Consider the following 26,509-nt stretch of genomic DNA (forward strand, 5'->3'; position numbering starts at 1 on the left):
TAACTTCAAAATAAAAGTATGGGTGAGGGAAACACAGAACATGACCGTGACACTTAGCTTAGCCAGAGCCGTTTGAGCTTAGCTAGTGACTGATATATTCCTTTGGGTGGAGGTTAGTCAGAAACTCTTATTTTTACGTCATTCAACCTGGAAGGAGAGGGCTGTAGTCCAAGCCATAGGCTGCGTCCAAATAACCACACTTGTGGTATTTCCTGTATTTTGCCCAAGTGTTCTAGTGGGCATGAAAATCCCAAGCGTGCATGTAATAATTATTCACCCAATGGGACACACTTAGCAAGTGTTAAAAGGCCAATCCGGATAGTGGCAGCAATTTGCACCAAAACATTTTAATTTTCTTATTTAGGTCTTTCCGTTTTACTACCAAAATATGTAAAATCTATTTATTAACTTACAATTAAAAGTTTCCATGAGGTTTGGGCAAAAGTCTCATGATTTACATGATGCATGAGGGGATACGCTTAGCCTTGAATACCACTTTGAAGCATGTGGGTTTAGCGTGCGTTAAAAACACACAGTTTTAAGACATGGGACAGTCTTGTGCACTTATTTTCTGTCACATGCACTTGCTCTCCACTGGCCAAGAACGCAAGTGTGGGTATTTGGACGCAGCCAGAGATATGTATAATAAAGGCTAGATGTCTTACGGAGGAGTATCTAAAGTCATCACCAGCGACCATCTTGTCTCAGGCAGCTCACTTACTTGTAGGATTGTGTTTGTGTTATGCATGTACTTTTAAATAACCATAACTTGCTAAATTTTCTAAACATTTTCAAATGGTTTAGTTTCTTACAAACGTTATTAACGTGGCTATAATTCTGGCAGCTTGAACAGGCTTCATGAACATTATTCTTAAATGCAGTGTCATACATCTCTGACTTTATAACAAACGAAAATTGAGCAAGTAATGGTTATTTAAAAGTACATGCACCATTAAAACACAATGCTATATACGAGTAAGCGAGCTGCCTGAGAGAAGACGATTGCCAGTTGCGGACGTCAACCTCCATTGGCCAGCAGGGTGGGCGAGACATCTAGCCTTTATTATACATATCTCCAAACCGGCCGTTCGCTGTAAGGTTTAAAAAGCGAATTCTATTAAAGAAAATATATTGCTTGGTATTGAACTTTAAGCTTTATAATTTTGCAGGTATTATTTATGCTCTGACAGCAACAATACACGCTAACTAAATTTTGAAAAATGGGATCAGGAAAAACAGGACCTTCAATAATGATACACAGGCTCTTAGACAGGCTTGTAGACAAGCAGAACGTAAATGGAAGAGAGACAAATTACAGATCTCATTTGAAATTTTACATGTATCCCTTAAGAAATATCCTGATAGTTAATTAATAGAACTGCGCATTGTCCTAAAACTTTGTTAAGCACAATAAACTCAGTACTTAATCCCCTCTTTACACATGGGAGGACTTTTTCCTTTTTTTTCTTTTTTAAGAATTTTTCTTACGGAAGATTGAATTAGTCAGATGATATTGTGCCTTCATATTGTGTTCTTGCAGTATCCCGAACTCCTGTACATTTAATTATTTTGTCAGTCTCTCTTCCAGTTCTGGAGGATATTTTATTAGACATGAAACTGTCATGTGCTCCTTTAGATCCTATTCCTCCTCGCTTTCTAAAAGATCTCTAGCATTCTATCTATTGTAAACAGCTGTTTTTGAGTAACGGAGTTGTGCCACCCTGTCTTAAGCAAGCAGTGATCATGGTATTGATGGTTTTTAGGCACTTCACAACATCACCAACACAGTTATATCACCAATCTTTTAGAGTACTATACCCCAGTCAGGACATTGAGATAAATAGTAAATAAATTATTGCTGGCAGTTCATTGTTCAATGTAAGGGTGATAATGTAGAGCTTTTATGGTTGTTGACCCTAAATTGTGGAACAGCCTCCCTTTGTATATTCGGCTTCATCTTTAGAAGGGTTCAAGTCACACTAGCTTTTGTAGAAAAGTAGACCATGCCTAGAGTATCTTGAAGTTATAATATTACTTTACCTTCTTTTCATCTGTCTTTATTTTCCCTTTTGTATTAATTTTGCTTAGCTATTAAATGCTATTTGTATGCCTTGAATAGGTTTTTAAATTGTGAGGTATTTCAATTGCAATTACATTAAAATATTCTATATAAATAAGTAAAGTTGAAGTTCTCTGTGAGGTCAGACACACACATCAAATGGACACATATCAAAAGCGATCGCACTTTTCAAAAAGTGACTCTGTGACTCAAAAATCATAATTTAATCTGTTTAACCACTACTACATTGTATATTATTCAATCTGAGAGTGAATTAAGTTTACTGTGTCCACCTAACCAAACTTTTAATTTAAAAAAACCACAATAATCTTATTATGAGAGACAGTCTTTTCTTCTTTACCCTGATATGAGACTGATGTCAGCCCTAGGGTGGCTTTACGCCCCTGTTTTATTTCAAGAGTTCTCTCACCTGTCAAAATCCAATTTAACCCTTGCTAATACTTATTGAAACAGATGACCAAAAGACTTAAAATCAGTACTACACAAGATTACTGCAAAAATGTGCAGAAAATGTTTTTTTTATTTTCATTCATGGAATTCCAGAGTGTTATAAACAAATTATGTATAATATGTACAAACAAAATCTATACAATATTGGAAACAATGAAATAACATTCATAATGTTATTGTTTTGCAAACAATTAGCAAAGTTATTTTCAGTAATGTAGCGTTTTGTGGTTTCTACATGATGGCCAAATCAGATATATTAATGTGTAACATTCATAACAAAGATAAACTGACATGACAATCACATGCATGTGTGTTGACAAGATTTCATTAAATTCACTCATTCACTCACTACTTAATTTCAGTAGTCTGAATTCAAACTTACAGTAAATATGAAGTTCCCTGAATAGTCATAAGACCTAAATGATTTCAATACTTATCTAAATTATTTTCAAAATTCTCGTCAATTCACTGCATTATTTTTCTTCCTTCCATCAATATCAGTGACTTTTACTGTATTTGTTTATTCAGGTTATTCACAAAATGGGAAAATTGATACATGTATTTATAACCAGCAGATGGAGAAATCTGCATTTTTACAGAACATTACAGAGCCCCAAACCTAAACTTGAACAGTGCATGTGGGTGTTTTAGCAGGTAAAGAAGGCAGATGTCACCTAGGTGGGCTGTAGCCATAAGGTATCTGTAAGCACAAAGAGTTGATGGGCAAGTGGTTGCTGCTGCTGGGCAGTGGGTTAATATAGTAGTGCTCAACGAGAGCAGCTAATGTTGAGAAAGTCAGATCTGTCTCCAGGTACACCCTCTGGTCCTAGAAATGTAAACGTAAGATAGAAAAATTGTTAAAAAAAATCAAAATCGAAAGTACAGATATTCTTAAGTACCATTTACTAGTAAATGAAGGTGCTATGATGAACTCAGCCAAGTTATGCTACACCAACAACAAGGGTATCCTAGAGTTTAGTTGAAATGCAACAATGTTTTATAGCTAACACAATATACAGAAACACAATGCAAGAGATACTGTCTAAGTGTAAACTTCTGATCAAGGAAACAGAACTTTCTTGTATTTTTGAAGTCTACTATCAGAGTACATTCCATCACTTTTATTGTGGTAGACTTGGACCTTGAACTTTGAAATAACCTTCCCAGCCTTGTTTGGGATTCAGACACACTTAATGTTCATGTCAAAGTCAACTTTGTCAATTTTGCTGTATGTACAGGGCATACCGTGTATTGATACTACGTTTACAACAACAACAGTGTACAACAACAACAACAACTTTTAGAAAATTTGTCAGGAACTGCATGGAATTAGAACCCAGATGCAGACCTTTCAGGAACACAAACTGATTTATTATACAACCAAAAGAAACAAAAGCCCACAAATTGTATTCAAAATAACATAGAAAAGGATATCTATAACACTAAAACAAACGATTAACTTGACAAAGACTTTACTTCTGAATAACAAGTCTAACTATAACTTGACTAGACAGTGGGAATGTTACAAAACAAATCAGCACAAGACAGCAAACACAAGGGCATAAAATAAGGGAGCAATTCAAGAGGGCAACAGGGGACATATATCAAACAATAATAAGATGATTAACGAGAAGAAGAGGGGGTGGGGTCTGGAGATGAGACACGGAAGCACACAGCCCAAACAAAAGGCCATGTGCTATCACACAAAACATAAGCCTGTCATAATTTGGCCTCAAGACTAGAGTAAACTGTAAGAATTTTGATTGATCCTGACCAAAAGGTCAGCCCTTCCTGAGAACACAGCATGGATGCCCGGGAGTGCAGTGTGTGTGCCCTGTAGGTGGCCGAGGCAGCAAGGACTTCAAAAGAGAACTTTTTGCAACACAACAAGTTTCCTCCAGGACTCACGGCAGGGGACCAAGACCCCCAAAACACCTCTCTCGAGAACCAGAACTTTATCTTGAATACGGTAGACTCCCTGGAGAGGTGATATTTCAAACTTTCTCATTTTGTACCATTAAGGTTTCTGTATGATTGGTCAATGTATTACATTGTTTTGAACTATTTCATACTATTGATATTTCTTGATTGATTAATATACTATATTGGTTGAATTGGCTTTTGAATTATTGTACCGTTACCTGGTTAATAAATTGTTATGTTTTGCATTCATTCTGCCTTACTCTGAATTATTGACTACAAGTAAATTGATGTATCCTTTCTGTTACCGCAAATCTACGACCAGGATTCATTATTGTCTGCCATTTTGTGTTTTGGTTATTTGGTCTGACGAACCACTTACTCTTAATAGGGTTAAGTTTGGCGTATCGTCTGCCTTTTACTACTTTAGTCTGACAAACCACTTACTCTTAATAGGGTTAAGTTTGGCGTATCGTCTGCCTTTTACTATTTTGGTCTGACGAACCACTTACCCTTAATCAATAGGGTTAAGTTAGGCGCATCATCTGCCTTTTCGTTATATTATTTTGGTTTGACGAACCACTTACTCTTTATCAATAGAGTAAAGTTTGGCGCATCATCTGCCTTTTCGTTATATTATTTTGGTTTGATGAACCACTTAATTTTACAGGTTAAGCATCGAAGAATCGACTGACTTTAATTATTTGGTCTGACAAACTAATTAACTCTACTTTACAGAGTTAAACATAGCGGTATTGACTGCCATTAATTATAAGGTCTGACGAACTTCTTAACTCTTGATTAGTTGTATGGTCAAGTTTGTGATCGTGAACCTGTAGCAGCTGATGCAAGGATTCTAAGCGACAATTGAGATCCACTTGAACGAGTCAATATAACAATGAGTTAAATAGAATGATCAAATATGAATCTAAATTTAATAATCACCAACAAATTCGTAAATGTTTCATTATGGAGTCGAATGAAATAACGAGGTAATGTATATAAATTCATATTTGTTTGTAAACAAATATCTTTAAACCAAATTCTGTTATGTTGCGAAAAGGAAAGACAGCAACGCGCAAGCATCCTTCTGCCACGCCATTGGCAACCAAGGACAAGAGGGCAGAATCATGACAAAATTAGAAATAAACATAGACATTTAACAGTGTAAATAATCAGAATGCATGAAATAGCTATAGACCCCACCTTTTAGAATGGCAGAACTTATAACTAGTCTTTTGTCACTGTAATACTACTTTGGTCATAACAGCGAATGCTAAACATACTAAAGATGACAGAACGTTGCTATGGGTATGGTTTCCTCTGTGTCACTCATCACAGTTACGGATTCCACAATTAAATGCGAATGTCACTCCCGGTTCTTTACTTCAGTGTGGCAAATAAAAGTACTTCTCTGAGGAGAAGTAAATCAGTAGCAGTAGCCATATGTCAGGTATGTAAAATTTTGGGATGAATAAAATCCAATAAAAATACACCAATGAATACTCTTATTCTGTGTAATTGCAAAGTTTTGTCAGTGAATCCATCCATTATGATGAGACTTGTGTTCTACAAAGGTGGGATGGTTTAATACTGTTAGGCAAGACAAACATATGTCAGGAAAATCAATGTCTGGCCATATGCCAATGTCTACAGAATACTTGTTTGGCAAGTGGTTAGGGTCACTGTTAAGGCCAACTAAATTCAATTTAAGCTGATAATATTCAGTTTTACTAGTGTTTTCGCAGCCGCTATGAAAACCAGCAATTTTGTTGAATATACTGGCCATCTACACAATATGTGGAAAGAATCTCTGCCACCACCCCAGGTTTTCTACAGCAGGTAGCATAGCTTCTCTTTTATACATGCACAGGCTAAGACAAACAAACTCTCATCATCATGTGCATCTTGACACACCTAAAATTCGAAACTGATTTTGCATTCGAATATGCATTTTTGGTTAAATTTAATGAATATTCACATTTCTAAATTTATTTTTACAGCCCTACAACAAACCACAAAATATTTGGTATCACTCTTCCGCATGGTGCAAACACTTTTGCATAATGAAGTTTAATACTTGGGGGTAATTCAAAACATTAACCCTAAATAAAACCAATATAAATAGTAATGTGTTACTTTACTTTTAGTTTGCAGTAAAGCGCTTTAAACCACTGGTCTACTGGCCTCCCATCATCGTGATGTCTGACCAGCGACCACCGAGCGCTTCTCTTTATTTCTAAACTTAAATGAGCGGGCAAAATAACGCAGGATTTATTGTAACACAGCTATTTTATATTTACAGAGGACTAAACAATCTATGCTGTTTTATGATTTTTGTCTTAATTGTGCAGCCCTTTAAAAAAATGTATATGCATTGATGCATAATACAAGGATGGTTAGATGAAGGATCATGGATGGATAGATATCCACACATTAATTTATTACAGGCAGATATATTAACAACATCCACCCTTACGGTAGGTCTCACAAACAAACTTTAAGTGTTCATTTGTAGCAGAGATGTATATGTTGATTGTGTAAAAAGATGATTAATCTAACTGAATTTTCTTTGAACGATAGACCCAATGTCAAAAAGCATTAGGTTGTGCCCCGCTCTCCTGTATATCTTCTATAGCATAGGCTATATCTGGCTCTCTTTCAAGGTATTTTTTTCTCCTAAGGTCTTTGGGAAATACATTTAATTATTACTCTGCTTACTAGTATGGATTAATGTTAGCAGCTGTACTTTGCTACTTTGTTGTTCTGTGATTTTTCTGGTTTCTCTTGTTTTTATTAATGTAAAGCTGCTTTGGAACAATTAAGCAATTATGAAAAGCATTATATAAATAAATTTTAATTTAATTTAATTGAACTTGGCAAATAAAAAAAAGTACAAATAAATAATACCAACACTAAGAGTAAAAAAAGAGTAAAAAGTGTGTATCTATGCATTACTGACCTCCTCAAAGAGCCTGTAGTTTCTGGCTTTATTTATACTCGTGTCCCAAACAACCAACACCTGCATTAAAAATGAAACGTGAATAACATGCACAAACACTCACTCAGATTTGATGATTTTTATTATGATTTACTAAAGTATGTTACAACATGTACTGTATGTTGATCAGAATGCTTTGATCTAAACCAAACATGTACAAAGCTGGAGGGTCTCTTTCCTGCAGTTTAGCTCTAATGCCAAAGACCATTTTTGTGTTCCAATTCGCCTACTTATATAATGCAATCTTATATGCACTTTTTACAATATGTTAATGTGATAAGAAAGTATACATATGAGTGTGCAGCAAAGTGTGCGAGTACTGAGACATACTAATGCATAACTGAATTTACTGTAAATTCACTGTTTTTACAGACACACATTGTGATTGTTAACACACAAATCAAAATGCTATTGATATCATTTCAGTGAAGAATCACAACTAAGTTATCAGTTTAATGTTGCATTACAAAACTCTTCTCTTTTGTAATGTGTTGTGGGCAATATCAGCCGTTAAAGTGTGCATGTGAGTTTTAGAAATAGTAGACCATCTAGGGACTTTAAGGATAGTCATTTCAACATAATTTACAGTGTGAGCTACACTTTGAAGAACATTAACCCTCCGCGAGCAGGACTGGTGTTGTTATGTTTAAGTTGTATTACTTTGCCCCCTCCCATTACAACACTGTCCTGCTCCCTGAGGGTCACTGTTGGGTTTCTGTACCTGTGATGTTTTTCCTGTTCCAGATTTTCGGATGCAATAAAGGCCATTCTTTGGAGAACTGTATGTCTCTTTAAATAATCTGTAATTAAAGAATAAATACAAGATTACTAACCTGCCTAAATAAGTTATATATAAACAAGAGATCCTGTGAAATATGAATACAATTTACTATGCAATGACATTTTTTTTTCACTAGAGGGCAATATTACAAAAACCAACAACTGTAGCTTGCTCATGCTAAAATGATTGCTGGTTGCACAATGTTTGTAAGCAAAAATTTATAATTATGCATTTACTTCTCAACATTGCTGGTTTCTGTGGAGTCCACAAAGACAGATGAAGGTAATTGCACCTATGGAGAAAAATGTGAACAATAGTAAGTTAATGAAGTAATGTTATGCTTGCTACAAATTAACATTTTGTGAGTGTCTTTGTAAACAAGGACTCAGTGTCATCCTGGTACAGATTTGGGACTAAATATGACCTTCAGGTTAGCAGTAAAAATAACATCTTGATAAATGGAGCAACAGCAAAACAAAATGGCTAGTTTAGGGAATGATGTCAATCACACACAATTTATTTTGAGTCAGCGTGTAATAGAGAATGCATGTTTTTTTTTACCTAGTACAGCAGCTGTACAACGTCCTTAGCTAAAAAAAGCTGCCAGCTGCATGACTTCTCTAGAGAAGCATTATTAAATAACTATTTAGGAAATTGTGTACGCTTTGTTTCATAAAAGTGCTGTATTATTATCTGAAGCAGGGGTTTTGAAACTGTGGGTCGGGACTGCACAGTGGGGTAAGGTTGCGAAAAGTCACTTGGCTGTTGTGGAAAATGACAACAAAAAACTGTTTAGTCCAATGACTAAAATGACACCACTATAAAATCCTCCTATTGCAATTAAGTAACGTTTGACATGAAAAATATAACAAGTGACAAGGAAAATATAAAAGGACATGAATGTTTGTATTTCTCTAAATAAATCTTTTGGTGGGTCCTAAGATAGATTTACGTGTGGGTGAGTAATGAAAATGTTGGGAACCCCTAATCTAAAAAAAACCACATTCTTAAATAAATGTGAATTTAAAATACTTTTTGGTTCATAGTATTGAGTTGTTCAACAAATTTAAATTTGAACTGTATGTTAATAACAAATAGTAAATATGTATCCTTACATTTTCATAGTCTTCATAATCTGAATCATCATTTTTCTGAGGTGCTCTCTTTCTTAAAGGGTTCTCTTCCAAAGAGGAACGAAAACTTTGTCCATCTGGTGATTCTCTTCTGAGATAAAACACATAAACATTTTGTATAAATATACATTTTGTATATATTGCTCTTAAATTGTTGCATCTCTTTATACTAAAAAGCTGAAGACTTTTTTTAAACAAATGAATAGGTAATGATAAATGTCATAATTATTTAGTAGAAAACTTACTTTAGACTATATTCACATACAGTAGTGTTTGGCATTGACAACTGTATTTACAAGAGTGACTCTTAAATAGTTTGAATAATGCTTTAATAATGTCTATTTGGATAGGCAGCTGTAGTGAAAGATAGTTATAGTGAATAACATCTTGGTTATGAGTGAAACCTCTGTTCCCTGATAGTAGGAACAAGACTTCATGTCAATGATGGGACTCTATGTGTTCGCATTGAGACAATTTTTAAAAGTTTTTCCTCCATCAGAGAACAGAAGTTACAGTTGTAACCAAGATGTTCCCTTTCTGTCACTTGCTCGATGTTGTGTCAGTGAGGTGACACTAGGGGTCACTAAATGTTGCAATGGCTGAACTGTGACACTTACTGTAACGAGGGCCTACTGGGTTTTGGTTTGGTTGGTAATGGAGGCTTTGGTATCTGGGCCACCTGAGTCTTGTTACCCAAAGGAGAAGATAGGTGAGGTGACATTAGCTTGTTCTCTGTTGTGGACCTTCCCCCCAAGCAAGAAGTGGGTGATTTAATTCCAGGGTTTAAAATGACTTTCTGCAAGTTGTCAACCACAGGTAAAGTAGCAGAGGTATAACCAGTAAGAGCGGTATTTGGCTTCTTCTCGGAAATAGGGATTGTGGAAAAGGAGCCAGGCAGGGGAGGTAATGGAGGCATAGGACCCCTAGGACCTCTGGATGGTGGATGCACATCTGATTTCTGTAGATGCGGAGCAAATGGTAGTGGTGGAGGTGGGCCCTTGTTTGTAGGTATGCAGGGAGGAGGTTTTTTAAATGGTGAGGGAAGTGGAGGTGGTAGTCCCTTCGTTAGATGGTTTTCTCTAGAAAGGTGAGGAACTGGAGGTGGGGGATAGGGTGGAGGTGGAACCATGGGTCGACCTGGAGAAAACATCAAACACATCCATTACTTTGACTGTATGGGTGCTACAAGTGCATTGCATGTTTGTACATAGTGCTAAAATGTGGCTCAAAAAAGGCAAAGAAACAAGCAATGACCTAGTGGCACTGGTGGTTCATCTTCTTTGAGGTTGTCTTCTCCATCACTGTCTTCATCTTGTGTCATATAATCTAAATTAAAAGTTTTAATTTATTATTTTCATATAAAATATCTTTAAATATAATATCTAAAGTTTATCTATGTTCATTTTTTTTTGACAGACATAATTTGTAATTATAATAATTAATCATAAAATTATGCTTAACGTTAAAAAAATTGAAAGCAACATGTAATATATATTTAAAAGGTTAAATGATAACTTTATTTTACATGATTAGTGTTTAGTAAATATATAAAAATGTATACCTTGTAATGCATAGTAAGTCGCTTTAGATAAAATCGCCTGCCAATTGCATAAATGTATATATACCTGGTTCATCGTTATCTTCAAAATGACTGATTTCCACAGGTTCTTCTAAAGGACCATAGATACTCTCGGCATCTAAATCGTCACTTTTACAATAAAAGGATTTCATAAAAAAGAAACATTAGAACATGTGCTTAGTAATAGCACATACAGGTAATCAAATCAACAGGCGCTGACTGTGAAGAAAGAGGAAGTGGTGACACTTGGCATGTGTGAAATTCCAAAGTGTATATAAATAAAGAGGTACAAAACATATTCTGTTAAAGTATAATGTTAGTGGTATAAGGCATAAATTAAAACTACAGTTAATCTGTTATATGTCCAGTATTTCTTAATATGCTGATTTCACTATGCAATGGTGTCCACAGTGTATTATGATAGCTCATTGTTTTTACCTTGGAATCTGCAATTCTCTTTTATCATTATAATGGTCTATTTCTTTTCTTAAGTGTCGCATCCATTTCTGTCAGAGAGACAAAATTACGTAAAACATTTCAGTTTTACTAAATCAACACATTTTATGTTCATTCTTTATTTAAAATAGTTCTTTATTAAATGTTTTTTAGGAAATTTAGACCATACATGAACTCACCCTTCTCTCGTCCTCACTCGCTGCTGAAAAATACCATGTACGATGTCTCTTACTGAAGTGCACAATCTTGAAAGGAAAAACATTGCTAGATGTTGTCTCTTCTGCTGCCCGTAAAACTCTGTAAATGTAGAAAAATGTCATTTTGTACAATAACACATACATTTCAGATTTTTCTGTTTATGTGAATTTGTCCATGTTAAAATTATTTTAAAATGAAATTTAATAAGACTAGGGACAGATCTGAATCGTACCTAAAGACTATGGGGGTAGTCTCTTTATCTTTTTGGTCCCAGAGGACACAATAGCAACCACATAACAATGTCTTAGCAAAAGATAATGTTTTCTTAAAGATCACTAATCTTAAAGAATTAAAGGTCCCGTTGTTCCTGTGTTTTTGAAGTCTTTATTGTATATTCGGTGCTCAATTTAACATGTGTTAATGTTTTGTGTGTAAAAAAACACAGTAGGCCTAGGCTATTTTTCACAAAATGTACTATAGCGTAAAATCTCTATAGCGCTGTTTTCACTATCCTAAAAACGGGCTGATGCCTTGTTCTATGAATTCCCTCCTTCAGAAATAGGTAACGAGTTCTGTGTAGCTTATTTAGTGTGTTGTGATTCGACAGCAGCGTAGCTTAGCAGAGCCGTTTGAGCTTAGCTGTATTCCTGTGGGCGGAGCTTAGTCAAAAACTCTTATTTTGATGTCATTTAAAGGCGGAGTCCACGATGTTTGAAAAACGCTTTGGAAAAGGAGACGGGCCGACTACCAAAACACACTTATAGCCAATCAAATCAAATCAAATGCCGGGTTGCGTATGTGTGGGGCGGGTCTATCAACAGAAGGTCCAGATTCTATTGGTGTAGGGGCGTGTTTGTTTGGGTAATTTCAAATATCAACATTGGCTTTCAAACATCATGGACTCCGCCTTTAACCGGGAAGTAGAGGGCTGTTATCCAAACCGGCCGTTCGCTGTAGGCTTTAAAAAGCAAATTCTGTTAAAGAAAATAGTGAACTTTGAGCTTTATCATTTTGCAGGTTTTACTTATGCTCTAACAGCAACCATACACACCAACTAAAGTTTGAAAAATGGGATCAGGAAAAACAAGTCCTTTTATGTGTGTAGATTTTGTAGACGTGCTTAAAATAAAAGTCCTTTGGCTCTGATACGTAATTACATGCTACATAAATGTCTGCCCTTATTTAAGGAAAGTCCCTGTGCTGTTCTGTAATTAATTTAGAGGTTTGTTTATAGCATAAAATAAAAAAATTCTGACTATAATTTCATATTCAACGTACAGGATGACACATTGAACCGTCTCAGAAAGAAACTCAGAAAAAAACAATGGCAGGTAAATTAACTTTAAAATACATTAAACTGAAAATGCAATAGATATGTAAATGCAGCTCTGGCATTTAAGCAAAATGATTCAGTGCAGTTTCGAAACCCTTGAGCTAAGCCGGCTGTGGACAGGATGTGGCCAAAAACAGAGTGAACTTTTATACATCTAAAATAGATTATAGAGAGGTTGTGTGGGCAGCTAGGAAGACTTATATATGGTTTCATCAGATGCATGTGCATTGTCACGGTTACGCATCTGGCGTAACCTCTGGTCTATGTTTGTTTATTGGTCTGGCTAGTGGCTAAACTTACCTGAAACAATTACTGTGACGGAAATGAAATGTTTCGGTAACATAAAGACGTGGAAACTCGCTGTGTGAAGAGAGGTTTGAAAGCCAGATAAGATCATAATTAGTTTAATTATGAAATATAACTACTTTTAACAAACATGCTTTACTAAAAACATTACTTGTTGTGTGCATTTTGAGGCAAAACAAAGAGCACTGGTGTATTTTAAAGCTGCGGCCGGCAAGATATTTTTGATCATATTTACTGAAACCGACACTATGCTCCGATAGAACACCATAAATTAGACTGTTTAATAAAAAAATCCACGCTTCTAGCTCCACCTAGAGCCTGTTATTTGGCTTACAAAAATCCACCACTCCACCGGTTCATCTGGTCCAATCAGAGCAGGGCTGTGTAAAATCTGCCTGTCAATTCCTGAACACGCCACAGATCCCCCCTCCCCCCCGCGCGCATTACAATATCACCAAAAACACTGTGAGACAAGGGAGGGGCACTGAAAATGTTTCTAAACATATTTTTGGGCCCCAATAGCATTTGTTTTGTATTGTTTAACTACACAAACATTAATATAATATCATGTTATTTATTATTTAAGTTTTTAATTATATTTTACTGACCTCTTCGCGATTTCTGCCTTTGCATTATATGATGGATGAATTCATAAGTTATTAATAAGCACAGTTAAAGAAAGACAGAAATAAAGAGTTTCTGTACAGTGCAAGGGGGGAAAATACAAATGTATTTTAAAAGGTAATGATGAAAAAGAAGAACGCGATTGCGGGGAGGTGATTACAACATCAAAAGATTCCTTGTATAATATTAAAAGACACATGTCAAGAAAACAAAAGTTTTCTGCTTACACTTGGAAAGAAAGCAGAATACAGCTTTAACAACCCAAACCACCAACACAGAAAAAAAGAAAAAGCCATTTAAATTTGTAAATAATTTGCGGCATTTACCTTGCTACAGCGCGGTCCGTGACACGCTTATGCCATATGCTTTATTAAAGTTGAACAATAAATTACGCATTCTGCTACAGAACTGCAATGGATGATATTTTAACGAGCAAACTAGGTTGGTGTTGTTTCAAAAGAGAATTAAAATGTACAATGGAGCGAACGCGGAGCGAGGCGTTAATAAGGAGGGCTGGGGAGGGAGCGTGGAGCGGAATATTGATACATCCAGAGCAGAGCTTGAGCGGTGTTATTAGGAAATGCCACTCCACTCCGCTCACATACTCTGGTTCTCAGGTGTGTTGGATTGAACGCAGCGTGATGGTGGAGAGAACATTCACTAACAACTTCCATTTCCTCGGAGCTAGGAAAACAACCAATGAAAAGAAGGAAACAAAAAAAGAAAGCGACTGTGCCCGTAATAAAACTAGGATCAATATCGGACCGCCATTTGAAAGGTGAAGAAATCTACAAGATTTTAAAGGGTTCAAGCTGGATGCAGAGCTTGACACATTTCTTCTGGACAGGTAATTGTCCTTTATCAATCATTGATTGTATTTCTGAGTGTTATGAAAGTAATCTAAGTACGCTTGCTAAGTATACATTCACAAAAAATACTGATGCACACACGCACTGACAAGGATGAGCTCGAAGGGAGGTTGCTCAGTGTGAGTGTGGGAGGGGCATGAAAATTGTAAACATTCAAAATCATCTCAATCCTGTAGTTTCTGACCACAGCTTTAAGATATGTCAGTGCAAGTTGTTTTCAGTTTGGACAGCTCTTACATTTTAGTCTAGGACTAGTCTAATCCCTCTCCGGGAAACTGCCCCTAAAAGGTTTAGCTATAAATAAAACCAAGGTAATTTACTAGTAATTTATTTAGCTTGCTATTAGAAATAAGTAAGGGATAATGTAGAGGCAGCCAGTAGTTATTGGGAAATAAGCCCCGACAGTGTGATCAGGACCCGACGCGATTTTGTCAAGTTCAGTCTCAGTAAGCTCTCTGTGTCTTGTCATGATTGTCGAGTGTTTGTCACAAGATGGCGCCAAACAGACAGTAATCTTTATTGATCTTTATTGGCGCGGAGCGATTTTACTCGTGCAAGTAGTCCGGCTATGCGTTATTATTTTGGAGCGGTTATTATTTGAAAAGAACGAACCTGCAAATGTCTCAACTGACCAATCAGAATCAAGCATTCCAGAGAGCCGTGTAATAATACTGGTTAATATACTTATGCCGCAATAGTTAGCCTGTCTGGAACCGAGCGGATTTTAAACCACAATACTGTATGACACTTGCATTACATGTGAACAGTACGCTAATAGGATTCTGTTTTTCTCTCCCTGTCTCGTCCTCGACCCCGAAGACAATGAGACAAACAGACCAAGTTCCTGATGCTGTGAAGGTCATCACACTACTGATCTACTGGCTGTGCTTCACCGTGATGCCCAGCCGATGCCTGACCAACGACCACCGGCTGAACCAGTTTAATCCGCTTACCCGTTTCATATCCCTATCGTGTTTATATATATATAAATATATATGTATCTCTCTCAATGGTTTTTCTCCTTCTAGGAGTTTTCCCAGAGGGTTTTTCTCCTAGGGGTTTTTTTCATCCCATGGAGAGTCAGCCAACATTGGCTTAACTTAGCACTTTCACGTATGTAACATTATTACTACGCTCGCTTGTACGGTTTATGTAAAGCTGCTTTGAAACAATTAACAATTGTGAAAAGCGCTATATAAATAAAATTGAATTGAATTAATATACTCTAATATAGAGGGACTTTGTTGTATTTAATTCTTTGCCGAAGTTAAGTTTGGGCCAAAAGGCTATTGAAACCGTCTACGGTACATACAGTCCTTGTGAGCTATATAACTAACCTGTTGTAGCCATTGAGAGAGAATGCTCCCTGTGGTGTGGCTGAAGTACTACTCTTGAAATAGTACACACAGCCTTTATGGATTATGATGAACCGAAGAGGCCCTGTAAGATTGGCAGACATTGGGTTATAGACTAAACAAAAAACAAACCGAACAAAGGCCAGTTTAAGCAGTGCAGTTTTTTTTATCTTAACATTTCTAAAAGAAATGACAACATGTAATGCTCTACACTGAGTTCTTACCACTTGCCCCCCTACTAAAAAGAACAGATAAAGACAACCTAAGGTTGGCTGGTCTCCCAGGCTGGTTTTAGCTGGTAAAGCTTGTGTAACAGGGTGGTTTTATAGGGGTTTTTGACACTTTTTTAGCTGGTCTAAGCTGGCCAGATTCCAGTCTGACCAGGTAAGAATTGTCCAAAATCACTCTAAAACCACCTATCTACACCACCATAACCACCATAAATCAGAATGAGAGACCAGCTAAAGCCAGGCAACCAGCTTAGTCTGGTTTTACTTGGTCTTTTCAGTAGGGCCAGCACCCTTAAACACAAACAGAAATATGGACTAAACTTTCTTTTTTTTACTGAGATGATCTACACTTGGTTCTTGAACCTGGCTGATAGATTCCAGCCAACTGTGAAATACTCACATTTCATCAGGCTGAACTGGCTGCCCCCTTTCTTGTGCAGATATCCAGACGTGGTCACTCCTCCTGGCATGGTGAGCAGATTCTGAGCTCCGATAGCCCTCATAGGAGGGGGCCAGGAGATTGGTGTAGCATCCATGTTTCTATAATCAAACAAAAAGATTTATATTTAATTAGAGCCCAAGCATTGACAGTGTAAAATGCTCTGTTGGCTTCCTTAAGATTATTGGAGCATAAGAACTGAAGGTGCAAAGGTTGGCACATGGGTGTGGCAAATAAACTTGGTGCATAGATAACACATGCATGTTTACACAGGTACGAAACTTAGTATGTGTATTGTTTTCATTGTACATTTTCATTGCGTGCCGTGGTCATAGCGCTTGCCAGCTGATAGTGGAAGTGTGTCACATACATCATACATATAGTCCGCTGATATTTATTCACTTAATTGTTTGAGTTGTGTTGCTTTACAGTTTCTTGAGAGTTCTGGGTTGTGTTTGGCTTGTGTCACTTGTGTTAGTGATTTGCTTTTTGATGGCCCAAGCCAAAAGAGATCACCTTGAGGTTAATGTTTTTTTGTAAATGGGCTGTATATTTGTCTGCGAATTGAGCATCATAGTAATTCTCACATTATGATGTATACTTTATGTTAATATACCAAAATATGGGTGGCTACACACAAATTTTTTTCTTATATTGTTTGTTCAAAATTGTTCTGCCCCAAACTTATGACATTGGTTAAATAAAATTTTATTAAAATCTTAAGTAATTATCTTGATTTGTATATGTTAAGATAAATATCTATGGACTTCTACTGTACTACCTGACATAAAATGCTGTATATTTAAACAGTATTGAATCCTCAATTACACATCTAACAAATTTAAAGTACACTTGTTGCTTGAATAGTAGTAACAGTAACCAGTTAGACAGTAAGCAAACTATGTCAAAACCCAAAGATAAGACAGCCCAAAAAATAAACAATCAAAAGGTTAAATTGTAAAATAAAAAATGTAAAAATAAAAATGTCAAATAATTTTACTCAAAGAGCACTAACAATGACAGGAAACAACATCCCTGCTACACATTTACAATTCCACACAGCACATTAAAATCTAAAGGATTCAAAGCAACATCACAACATAATCACTACAGTAGTGTTATTTATCACATTTCATAATGCCCTACATATACGCAAATACAACAAACTACTATAAATACCCAGAATTGCATGCAAGAATATAGCATGATCTCAAAATCTTTCCGTCTTTCCCAGATGACTCCACATTGAGAGCTTACCTTCGGCTATCACATATTTTGATGTCGTGCAATGTTGTGCTCTCCCTGAACATACTGTACTAACACAAAAGAATTGGAGATCACTACGTCTTTGAAAAAATATTCTAGTCCACCACAGTGTAAGGCAAATTTCCCCAAATCTGCTGCAAAAACTTTCAATCTGGCCAGGACAGGAAACTCAACGTTTCCTCTGGAAAGTTTAACCCGTCCTGGGCTGCCTGCATAGCACACTGCGGGTGGCAAGTTTTCAACAGAGTTTGCTATTCCCTGTCCGGAACATGATACTTAATGTCTAGTTAGTGGCAGTCAGTAAATATACAGTAAATGGGGAAACTCATTCTTAACTTCAGTGGAGAGGATTAGCATCCCATGGGACAACTGTGATTTAAAAGTGAAGCGTAACATTAATGTTCTTTTACACATGTGTATAACACAGATAGCATATAATATTTCCTTATATGAAATTTCTGTATGGAATACTATATTTAGGAGTTAAGTAGAAGTTTTCAGTTTAAAATAACCTCTGCAATGCCTTGTGATTGAAAACAAACACATTGGTTGTTTTTAGCTTGTTGTATTAATCTCAGATCTCCAAGAAAGTATAATTAGAAATAATAATCAGGCACAAGGGTGGTCAAGCTCCATGGGAGAGAGTTAATGCAGGGGGGGGGGTCATTCAAATCATTTCCTTATCCTGCTGTTTGAAATACAACAAAATAAGGCACAACTTTGAACAGTATGATGTGACAGGAGCTCCTTTATAAGTACACAGCAAATATTCCAGCCAGGTGCTGTAATTTGAAAACTATATGTCAACTTTTGTGACTTAATCCTTGTTTTCTGAACTTTTTAGCCTCAAACCCTTAATCGACACTTAACCAATTATCAAAAACAAATAATCAGTGGTGGAAAAAGTACAGTAAATAAATTAAGCATGCACTTGAGTAAAAGTTACCTTAATGAAAGATAACTCCAGTTATCAAGGTTATAAGAACTCCTTTTGTACAACCCCAAAACAGAAAAAGTTGGGACACTGTAGTAATTGTGAGTAAAAAAGGAATGGAATAATTTACTAATCTCATAAACTTATATTTTATTCACAGTAGAATATAGATACCATATCAAATGTTGAAAGTAAGATATTTGAAATGTCATGCCAAATATTGGCTCATTTTGGATTTCATGAGAGCTACACATTCCAAAAAAAAGTTGGGACAGGTAGCAATAAGAGGCCAGAAATTTTAAATGTACACATAAGGAACAGTTGAAAGACCAATTTGCAACTTATTAGGTCAATTGGCAACATGATTGGGTATAAAAAGAGCCTCTCAGAGTGGCAATGTCTCTCAGAGGTCAAGATGGGCAGAGAATCACCAATTCCCCCAATGCTGCAGCGAAAAATAGTTTTCTGAGTTTCTCAGAGAAAAATTGCAAAGAGTTTGAAGTTATCATCATCTACGGTGCATAATATCATCCAAAGATTCAGAGAATCTGGAACAATCTCTGTGCGTAAGGGTCAAGGCTGGAAAACCATACTGGATGCCCGTGATCTTCGGGCCCTAAGACAGCACTGCATCACACACAGCAATGCTGCTGTAATGGAAATCATAACATGGGCTCTGGAATACTTCCAGAAAACATTGTCAGTGAACACAATCCACCGTGTCATTCGCTGTTGCCAGCTAAAACTCTGTAGGTCAAAAAAGAAGCCATATCTAAACATGATCCAGAAGCGCAGGCATTTTCTCTGGGCAAGGCTCATTTAAAATGGACTTTGGCAAAGTGGAAAACTGTTCTGTGGTCCAACAAATTAAAATTTGAAGTTCTTTTTGAAAAACTGGGATGCCATTTCATCCGGACTAAAGAGGACAATGACAACCCAAGTTGTTATTAGCGCTCTTTTCAGAAGCCTGCATCTCTGATGGTTTGGGGTTGCATGAGTACGTGTGGCATGGGCAGCTTACACATCTGGAAAGGCACCATCAATGCTGAAAGGTTTATCCAAGTTCTAGATACATATGATCCCATTCAGACGTCGTCTCTTTCAGGGAAGACCTTGCATTTTCCAACATGACAATCCCAGACCACATACTGCATCAATTACAATGTCAAGACTGCGTAGAAGAAGGATCAAAGTACTGAAATGGCCAGCCTGCAGTCCAGATCTGTCATCCACAGAAAACATTCGGCAGATCATAAAGAGGAAGATGTGACAAAGAAGACCTAAGACAGTTGAGCAACTAGAAGCCTGTAATAGACAAGAATGGGACAACGTTCTTATTCCTAAACATTGGTCCTCCTCCAGCTGTTCCTTATATGTACATGTAACTTTTCTGGCCTCTTATTGCTACCTGTCCCAACTTTTTTTGGAATGTGTAGCTCTCATGAAATCCAAAATGAGCCAATATTTGGCATGACATTTCAAAATGTATCACTTTCAACATTTGATTTGTTATCTATATTCTACTGTGAATAAAATATAAGTTTATGAGATTTGTAAATTATTCCATTCCTTTTTTATGCACAATTTCTACTGTGTCCCAACTTTTTCTGTTTTGGGGTTGTACTCAAGCATTAAAGGAAAGAAAAAAGTACTCATTGTTCTTTGGTGCAAACACACAATTGTTTCATTTATGCACAACTATATCAAAAATAAAATATATAATGACAATTATCAAAATACTTAACACTGATATATTAATACTGATCTTGCACTCAGGGGTTTATCTAAATTATTTTTCATCCATCCTGAATAGAAAGTTATTTTAGAGGGTCTGTAAAACATGCTATCTCAACAGTTTTTTTTCAGTAATACATACAGGTTAGTGTGCACTAGAAAGCAAATATTATGGTTTCTGTGACAGCAATAATACTGTATATCATACCTCAGTGATTTGTCAAAGTTTCCACACAAGACATTTTAAGAGTTTTTCCACCGACAAAGTCAGTGGGCAACATACATGTAGGCTACTGTAGGCGAATATAATAATATACACATCATGTGATCACACGGGGAAACAGTACTATATTAGAGAAGTTAGCCCATGGTGTCTCACATACTCACTATTCTAAACCACAAATGCTTCCTAAAATATTTTATAAAATACTTTAAACTTTTTAGCAAACAGTCGGTTGTGATTGACGTCGTTGGAAACTAAAGCTTAATTGATTTTTTTTAAATCAACAGTATTGTCTCTGATAAATAAGACTTTATTTTATCAAAACAAAGCCGGAATTTAAAAAGGTATGATACTGCTCCCATTAGAGTGAATGGTGACTGAGGCTGTCAGTAACAAACAATTGCTCAGCATCTGCTTTTGTGTTTCACAGTGTAAAATACCACATGAGTTTATAAATCTGAATGTGAGTAAATGTGAGACAAGATTTACATTCATGGTTGAACTCTCCCTAGAATAATGATTGGAAATCATTACAGTAGTTAAGCAAAGTGAGTTTACCAAATATGTAATTCACTAAGATGAAATGAAATGCAGTTATGACAGCTACTGAACAACAGCATTTTAGGCTAATTTTTATTCAATGTAGAAGCCCCCTGTTAAAAGTAAAACAAGACCATAAAAAGAGTGTTATTTGAAACACCATCCACTGGTCCACACAAGGATTAACCACAGATTGCAATATGACAGCTCTGTCTTTTTATCCATAATTCCACCTGTCATTCAGGACCATTGCTGATAGAGTTAATGGTAGGAACTTCTAGGGGCCTACAGTTCCACAACAATATTGGACACTTTCCCTGTTCCGATGGCGATCATCCACTCTACAGTACATCCCATGACATGATATACAGTTTTTACTAACCTTTATTTACTAAATTACATGTTCAATTGTAAAACATGTTTACAATTTAAAGTAAAAGTTTACATTTACAGTAGATTTATCCATTTGTTCTAGATAAAGTAGTTTACCCTTTAAAGCAGTTACTACAAATCTGATCTTATGAACTACTATATATATATATTAAAATGCTAGTTTCAGTCTCAGTTGCCCACAATAAATTATTCCTTTTGCTAATTCTTTCCTGTGTTTTATTTAGGCTGAGAACAAAAAATGTAAGCCCAACTTTAAGACCTTTTTTAAGTAAAACAGGACGTGACATGTAAGTTTCACACTCTGTAGGATGTGCCCCCATGTAAAAAAAATAGTACAAATGCAAGTTATCTTCTTTGAAAACATCATGTAAACACTTTTTAAGGGGGTGGAAGTCAACTGGCCTTGCGTTCTGAAGGGACATTCCGTTTTCCGTAGGGACATTCACTTTTGTAACGTTTTTAAACTGCTTTCTTTTTTAAAAATGTTTCTGGTCTTGATAACAGTTATCTTTCATATAAGAAAATGCTTGTTTTCACAATATTCTAAATATCAGGGCTCCACCATGTGCATTATTAATGAATCAGAAATTATTGTAATTTAAATTATACAGTTCAATATCTTTACAAGATGAATACTCAATCGCGATGTTTAGTAAAACAGTTAACAACAATAATCTGTACCATGAAACTTTTATCCATTGTAGTTCTTGACATCCAAATGTAGTTCCAACAGAAAGGCAACAGTAGCAAGAAATTCACACACTTACCTGTTAATTTGGTGTTTTATGCACATCTTTGAACGAGATTGTTGTGAATAACCGAATGATTGTTTTTTAATCACAGAAAGAGCCATTCGTACAGGCTAGTATTTGTCACCATGTTCATTGAGTGATTCTTGAGCATATAGTCGGAAGTTGAAAAAGTCAGTTTATGCACAGCAGATAGAGTGTGGATGAGCAGAGACGGCCTGTGATCTCAGCCTCATGCACAGTGCAAGTCATTTCCTTTCCTGGCTCACATTGGCGCACTCTTTGTCTAAGTCAGAATGTCACTTCCTTTTGGTTGCTGCACAGACAAACTGATTGGCCAAAGTGAAGCCTGTTATCAGTGTAGAAAAGAGAAAGGGTATTTCCACATCCTTTAACATGACGTTACATAGTCTAAAACTTGGCAAGTCTAAGAAACTTGCAACTATGTTGCAAAAATATGACTGCATAGCATCTACAAGCCAAAACCTATGTCTATTTATAAAATTAAAGACGTAGTTTAAAAGACAAATTAAGTGTTTATATATACTTTTATATACAGTATCTTGTGTAAAACTTTGATCTGTCATTAATCTGTATTGTTTAATATGTCACGCATTACTATCGCTGCTGCTTAAAACAAACACTAATCTGTTTCCAAATATGGTCAGCTTCCTGATGCGTTGAGAAATGAGGTATTCCCTACCTTTAAGAGTGAATTAAGTATTTTCTCACTTCCTTACTGAGTATGTAATACAGGCCAAACAAACACAACATTTACGATACGATCTTGAGCAAACAATATTTAGTTCAGATTCACCACGTTACAGGGACACTCCACTTTTTTGAAAATATGCTCATTTTAGCATTGCGCTAAAAAATAACCAAAGAGTTTTGATATTTTTCCTATTTAAAACTTGACTCTTCTAGTTACAGAGTGTACTTAGACAGACAGAAAATTAAAAGATTTTTTTGAGGCAGATATGGCTAGGAAATATACTCTCATTTTGGCGTAATAATCAAGGATTGATATTATGCAAGCGCCTGAAAATAGACCCCTTGGTAACTTTTAAAAACTGTCCAAAAACAGATTCCATATTTTCAAAAAAAGTGGAATGTCCCTTTAACACTGAAATTTGAAACTCATATAAAAAGCTCAAATAATTGTGTATTTTTCCAACTTTGATCATTAACTAGATCCTTTTCAACTTATACCCAAAGAATGAGCTAGATGGTAATTTAAATACATTGAAATATTCAGTTAATCCCGCCAATGTTGAATTTATCCTGCTGTGATGATACCTTCATTCTTTGGTTTCATTTAGTGCCTTCAACATCATCATCTTAAAATAAACATCTGCTAAAATCCCCTAAAAGAGGATGCAAACCCTGAGGTCCTTCCGTTTTTAATTTGTTTGATGGGATGTGCATAGTTACAGTTCCTCCCTAGATCTCAAAGATCAAAGCCCAAAATTTCTGAACACACGACCAAATCAAAAACCAGCCAGTAGCAAAATGATTTCAAGACATTAAAAAGATAAAACTCCCTTGAAATAGTTAAAAAAAAAAACTTACCCATTGAAATGAACAGTTGGAGGTTTAGAATGTACGAGTAAAGTATGTGGTTAGTAGTGAACACAAGTCCACTTCCTCTCTGCTGAACTTGAATGTGCTATTTTTGAGATCCTCCCATTTACAACTCGTTCTCATAAACAGAGCAACAGTTACAAGCAATTTGAAATCGAAATTGACCTGCTTTACTGTGCATTATGACAGGGTTTTAGCCTGCAGAAATTAAAAGATGTAAGAATTGCCGTAACATTATGCAATATGAATGCTCTCATAGTTGGCCTTTACAAGAATAAAGTCATATTACAAGATTAAAGTCTGAACATTGCGTTTTAAAGTTATAGAATAGTTGAGTAGTTATAGCACTGAGATTTCACTCATAACATTTCTTCAAGTCAAATTTACAAGAACAAAATTCATAGAAATGTTCAAATGCTGATGATAATTTGTGCTAAGTTGTTTTTTTGTTGTTAATTCTTATCCTAAAGTATGATTTACCAAGCACTCCACATCCATCTCTTGCATTGGTGATGCTGGTGGCACAACATACTTTTTTTCTGAAAAATTGTCTATCTTATATGATGGCCTAGTTTACATAATTGTTCAATAAAATGTCTGAAATGTCTTTCTTTTACCAAACCATTACATGTTTATACACCTCCCTGTATCGTTTATGCTTTTGACCACCTCTAAGGACTGAATTAGATCCTGACATAAGAGAATGGGGACCTGTCCTTCAGTTTTTTTACTGAACTGTTATTACATACTATATTGGCACATATTACAAAAAGTAATTTTGAAGGCCTTTTAATCATAACCTGTGCTGTTCACTGTACAAACAAATATTTAATACAGACATGTATTAATTTAGACATTTTTATTAATTTTGACATTTTTCCATTTTTTATCAAATGTACAAAATAAGGGATCATGACCCCTGGCCTCATGTCTGAAATACCGCCCTATACCCTTAAATAGTACACTATTTGAGAAAACGTACATTTTTTGTGGTTTGTTAAATCATAGTGCACATTATACTGTAGAGTGCACTCATTCAACCCTGCAATGCATTGCAATAATTCTTGGGTCTTGGTGGAAAATGGCGCACACACTACAGCACTTTCGAAAGGGTTTATGATAAAAAAGACACATTCACAAAATACTTGAAAGACACTAACTTACCACTTAACTCCAATTACACATGACATTAAGCAAGTATCTGGCAAACGTGAGCATCTCTTTTATCATAAGCCCCTTCAAAGTGTCTGCAGCAGGCTCGTATTTTGACATCACACACGATGCACATAAGTTTACATGATGCACTTAACACATATTTTGAAATGACGAGTCACACACATGACGGGCTACATACGTTGTGACGAGTTTCGCATTGTGCGCCCTCGACAAATAAGTTACAGGCCACACTGTCTACCAATGAGAACTACTATAAAAAGTTACATTATTATTTGTCAAAAACCTATTTGTGTGTTATCGTTATATCATATCTTATAGAAACACTGAGGTGTTGTTTCGCACTGTACATATTCTGCCATTACATCTTAATTTTGCTGAAAATAAAGACAATGTTATTAAGATTAAGAACAGGCAGCAGTTGAGAGAAAACTGTCTAGCCCACAAACAGAGGAAGTACTAAACAGAGACTGTGCACTGTGGGTTATAAGACTTCCAGCAAGCGGAATGTAAATGAGAGCAGTTGAATGCTGAACTGACTGTGAGTGGCTCAATGTCTTAATGTTTATGTTCCATGCACTTCACCACCACCTTCCACCCACACGGACATTTGAGAACATTTACATAAAGAACAGACACAAAAAAGTCCAACAGAAAGAGACACATATACAATGTACACACATATCAACACATAACACACATATCAACAAAACAAATAATTATAGTCAACTTATGAATTAATTATGAATTTATGCATCTACTATGAATTTATTAATTTTGTGTTAAAAAAACAGGTCTTGGTATAATTTATTTTGGTTGCCCCCCAAATTTTGATTGGGTAGCCTAATGGTTAGAGAGGCGGGCTTGTAACACGAGAGTTGCATGGCTAGCAGGTTGCGACTGAGGTGCCAGTGAGCAAGGCATCTGCCCTTCATTGCTCGCTGGGTGATAGCTGCCCATTGCTTCAGGTGTGTGCATGTTCAAACTTGTAGTGTGTGTGTTCACTAAACCCCATTCACACAGACCTTTGGTCCCAGAAAATACCAGTAAAATTGCCAGACAAGTGTCTGTGTGAACACAAACTCGTCCCGTTAATCTTCTGGGATCGTTTCCGGAAAGAGGACCTAGTCAGATACACGGATAACCCTCTGTGTGAACA

General features: G+C 36.0%; 1 protein-coding gene across 6 annotated transcripts in view; it reads right to left on the minus strand.

Moving 5' to 3' along the window:
- Positions 1-2,582: 2,582 nt before the first annotated feature.
- Positions 2,583-26,509, minus strand: part of sh3bp2 (SH3-domain binding protein 2) — a 34,022-nt gene continuing 10,095 nt past the window's right edge. For 2 of the 6 annotated variants that reach the window (XM_073874015.1, XM_055209137.2), the window contains 12 exons: positions 16,716-16,855; positions 16,068-16,170; positions 11,580-11,697; positions 11,383-11,450; positions 10,991-11,073; positions 10,620-10,691; positions 9,983-10,502; positions 9,348-9,456; positions 8,469-8,524; positions 8,173-8,251; positions 7,413-7,472; positions 2,583-3,356 (listed from right to left, as the gene is read on the minus strand). In XM_073874015.1, coding sequence (XP_073730116.1) covers positions 3,201-3,356; positions 7,413-7,472; positions 8,173-8,251; positions 8,469-8,524; positions 9,348-9,456; positions 9,983-10,502; positions 10,620-10,691; positions 10,991-11,073; positions 11,383-11,450; positions 11,580-11,697; positions 16,068-16,170; positions 16,716-16,851 — 1,560 coding nt within the window. In that variant the 5' untranslated portion in view covers positions 16,852-16,855 and the 3' untranslated portion in view covers positions 2,583-3,200. Of the gene's footprint in view, positions 3,357-7,412; positions 7,473-8,172; positions 8,252-8,468; positions 8,525-9,347; positions 9,457-9,982; positions 10,503-10,619; positions 10,692-10,990; positions 11,074-11,382; positions 11,451-11,579; positions 11,698-16,067; positions 16,171-16,715; positions 16,856-18,011; positions 18,198-22,611; positions 22,943-24,165; positions 24,297-26,509 lie in introns of those variants that run through there. The other 4 variants (XM_055209134.2, XM_055209133.2, XM_055209136.2 and 1 more) reach the window with 4 other exon arrangements.

This window comes from Misgurnus anguillicaudatus, chromosome 12 (assembly GCF_027580225.2).
Source record: "Misgurnus anguillicaudatus chromosome 12, ASM2758022v2, whole genome shotgun sequence".
Lineage (NCBI taxonomy): Eukaryota > Metazoa > Chordata > Actinopteri > Cypriniformes > Cobitidae > Misgurnus > Misgurnus anguillicaudatus.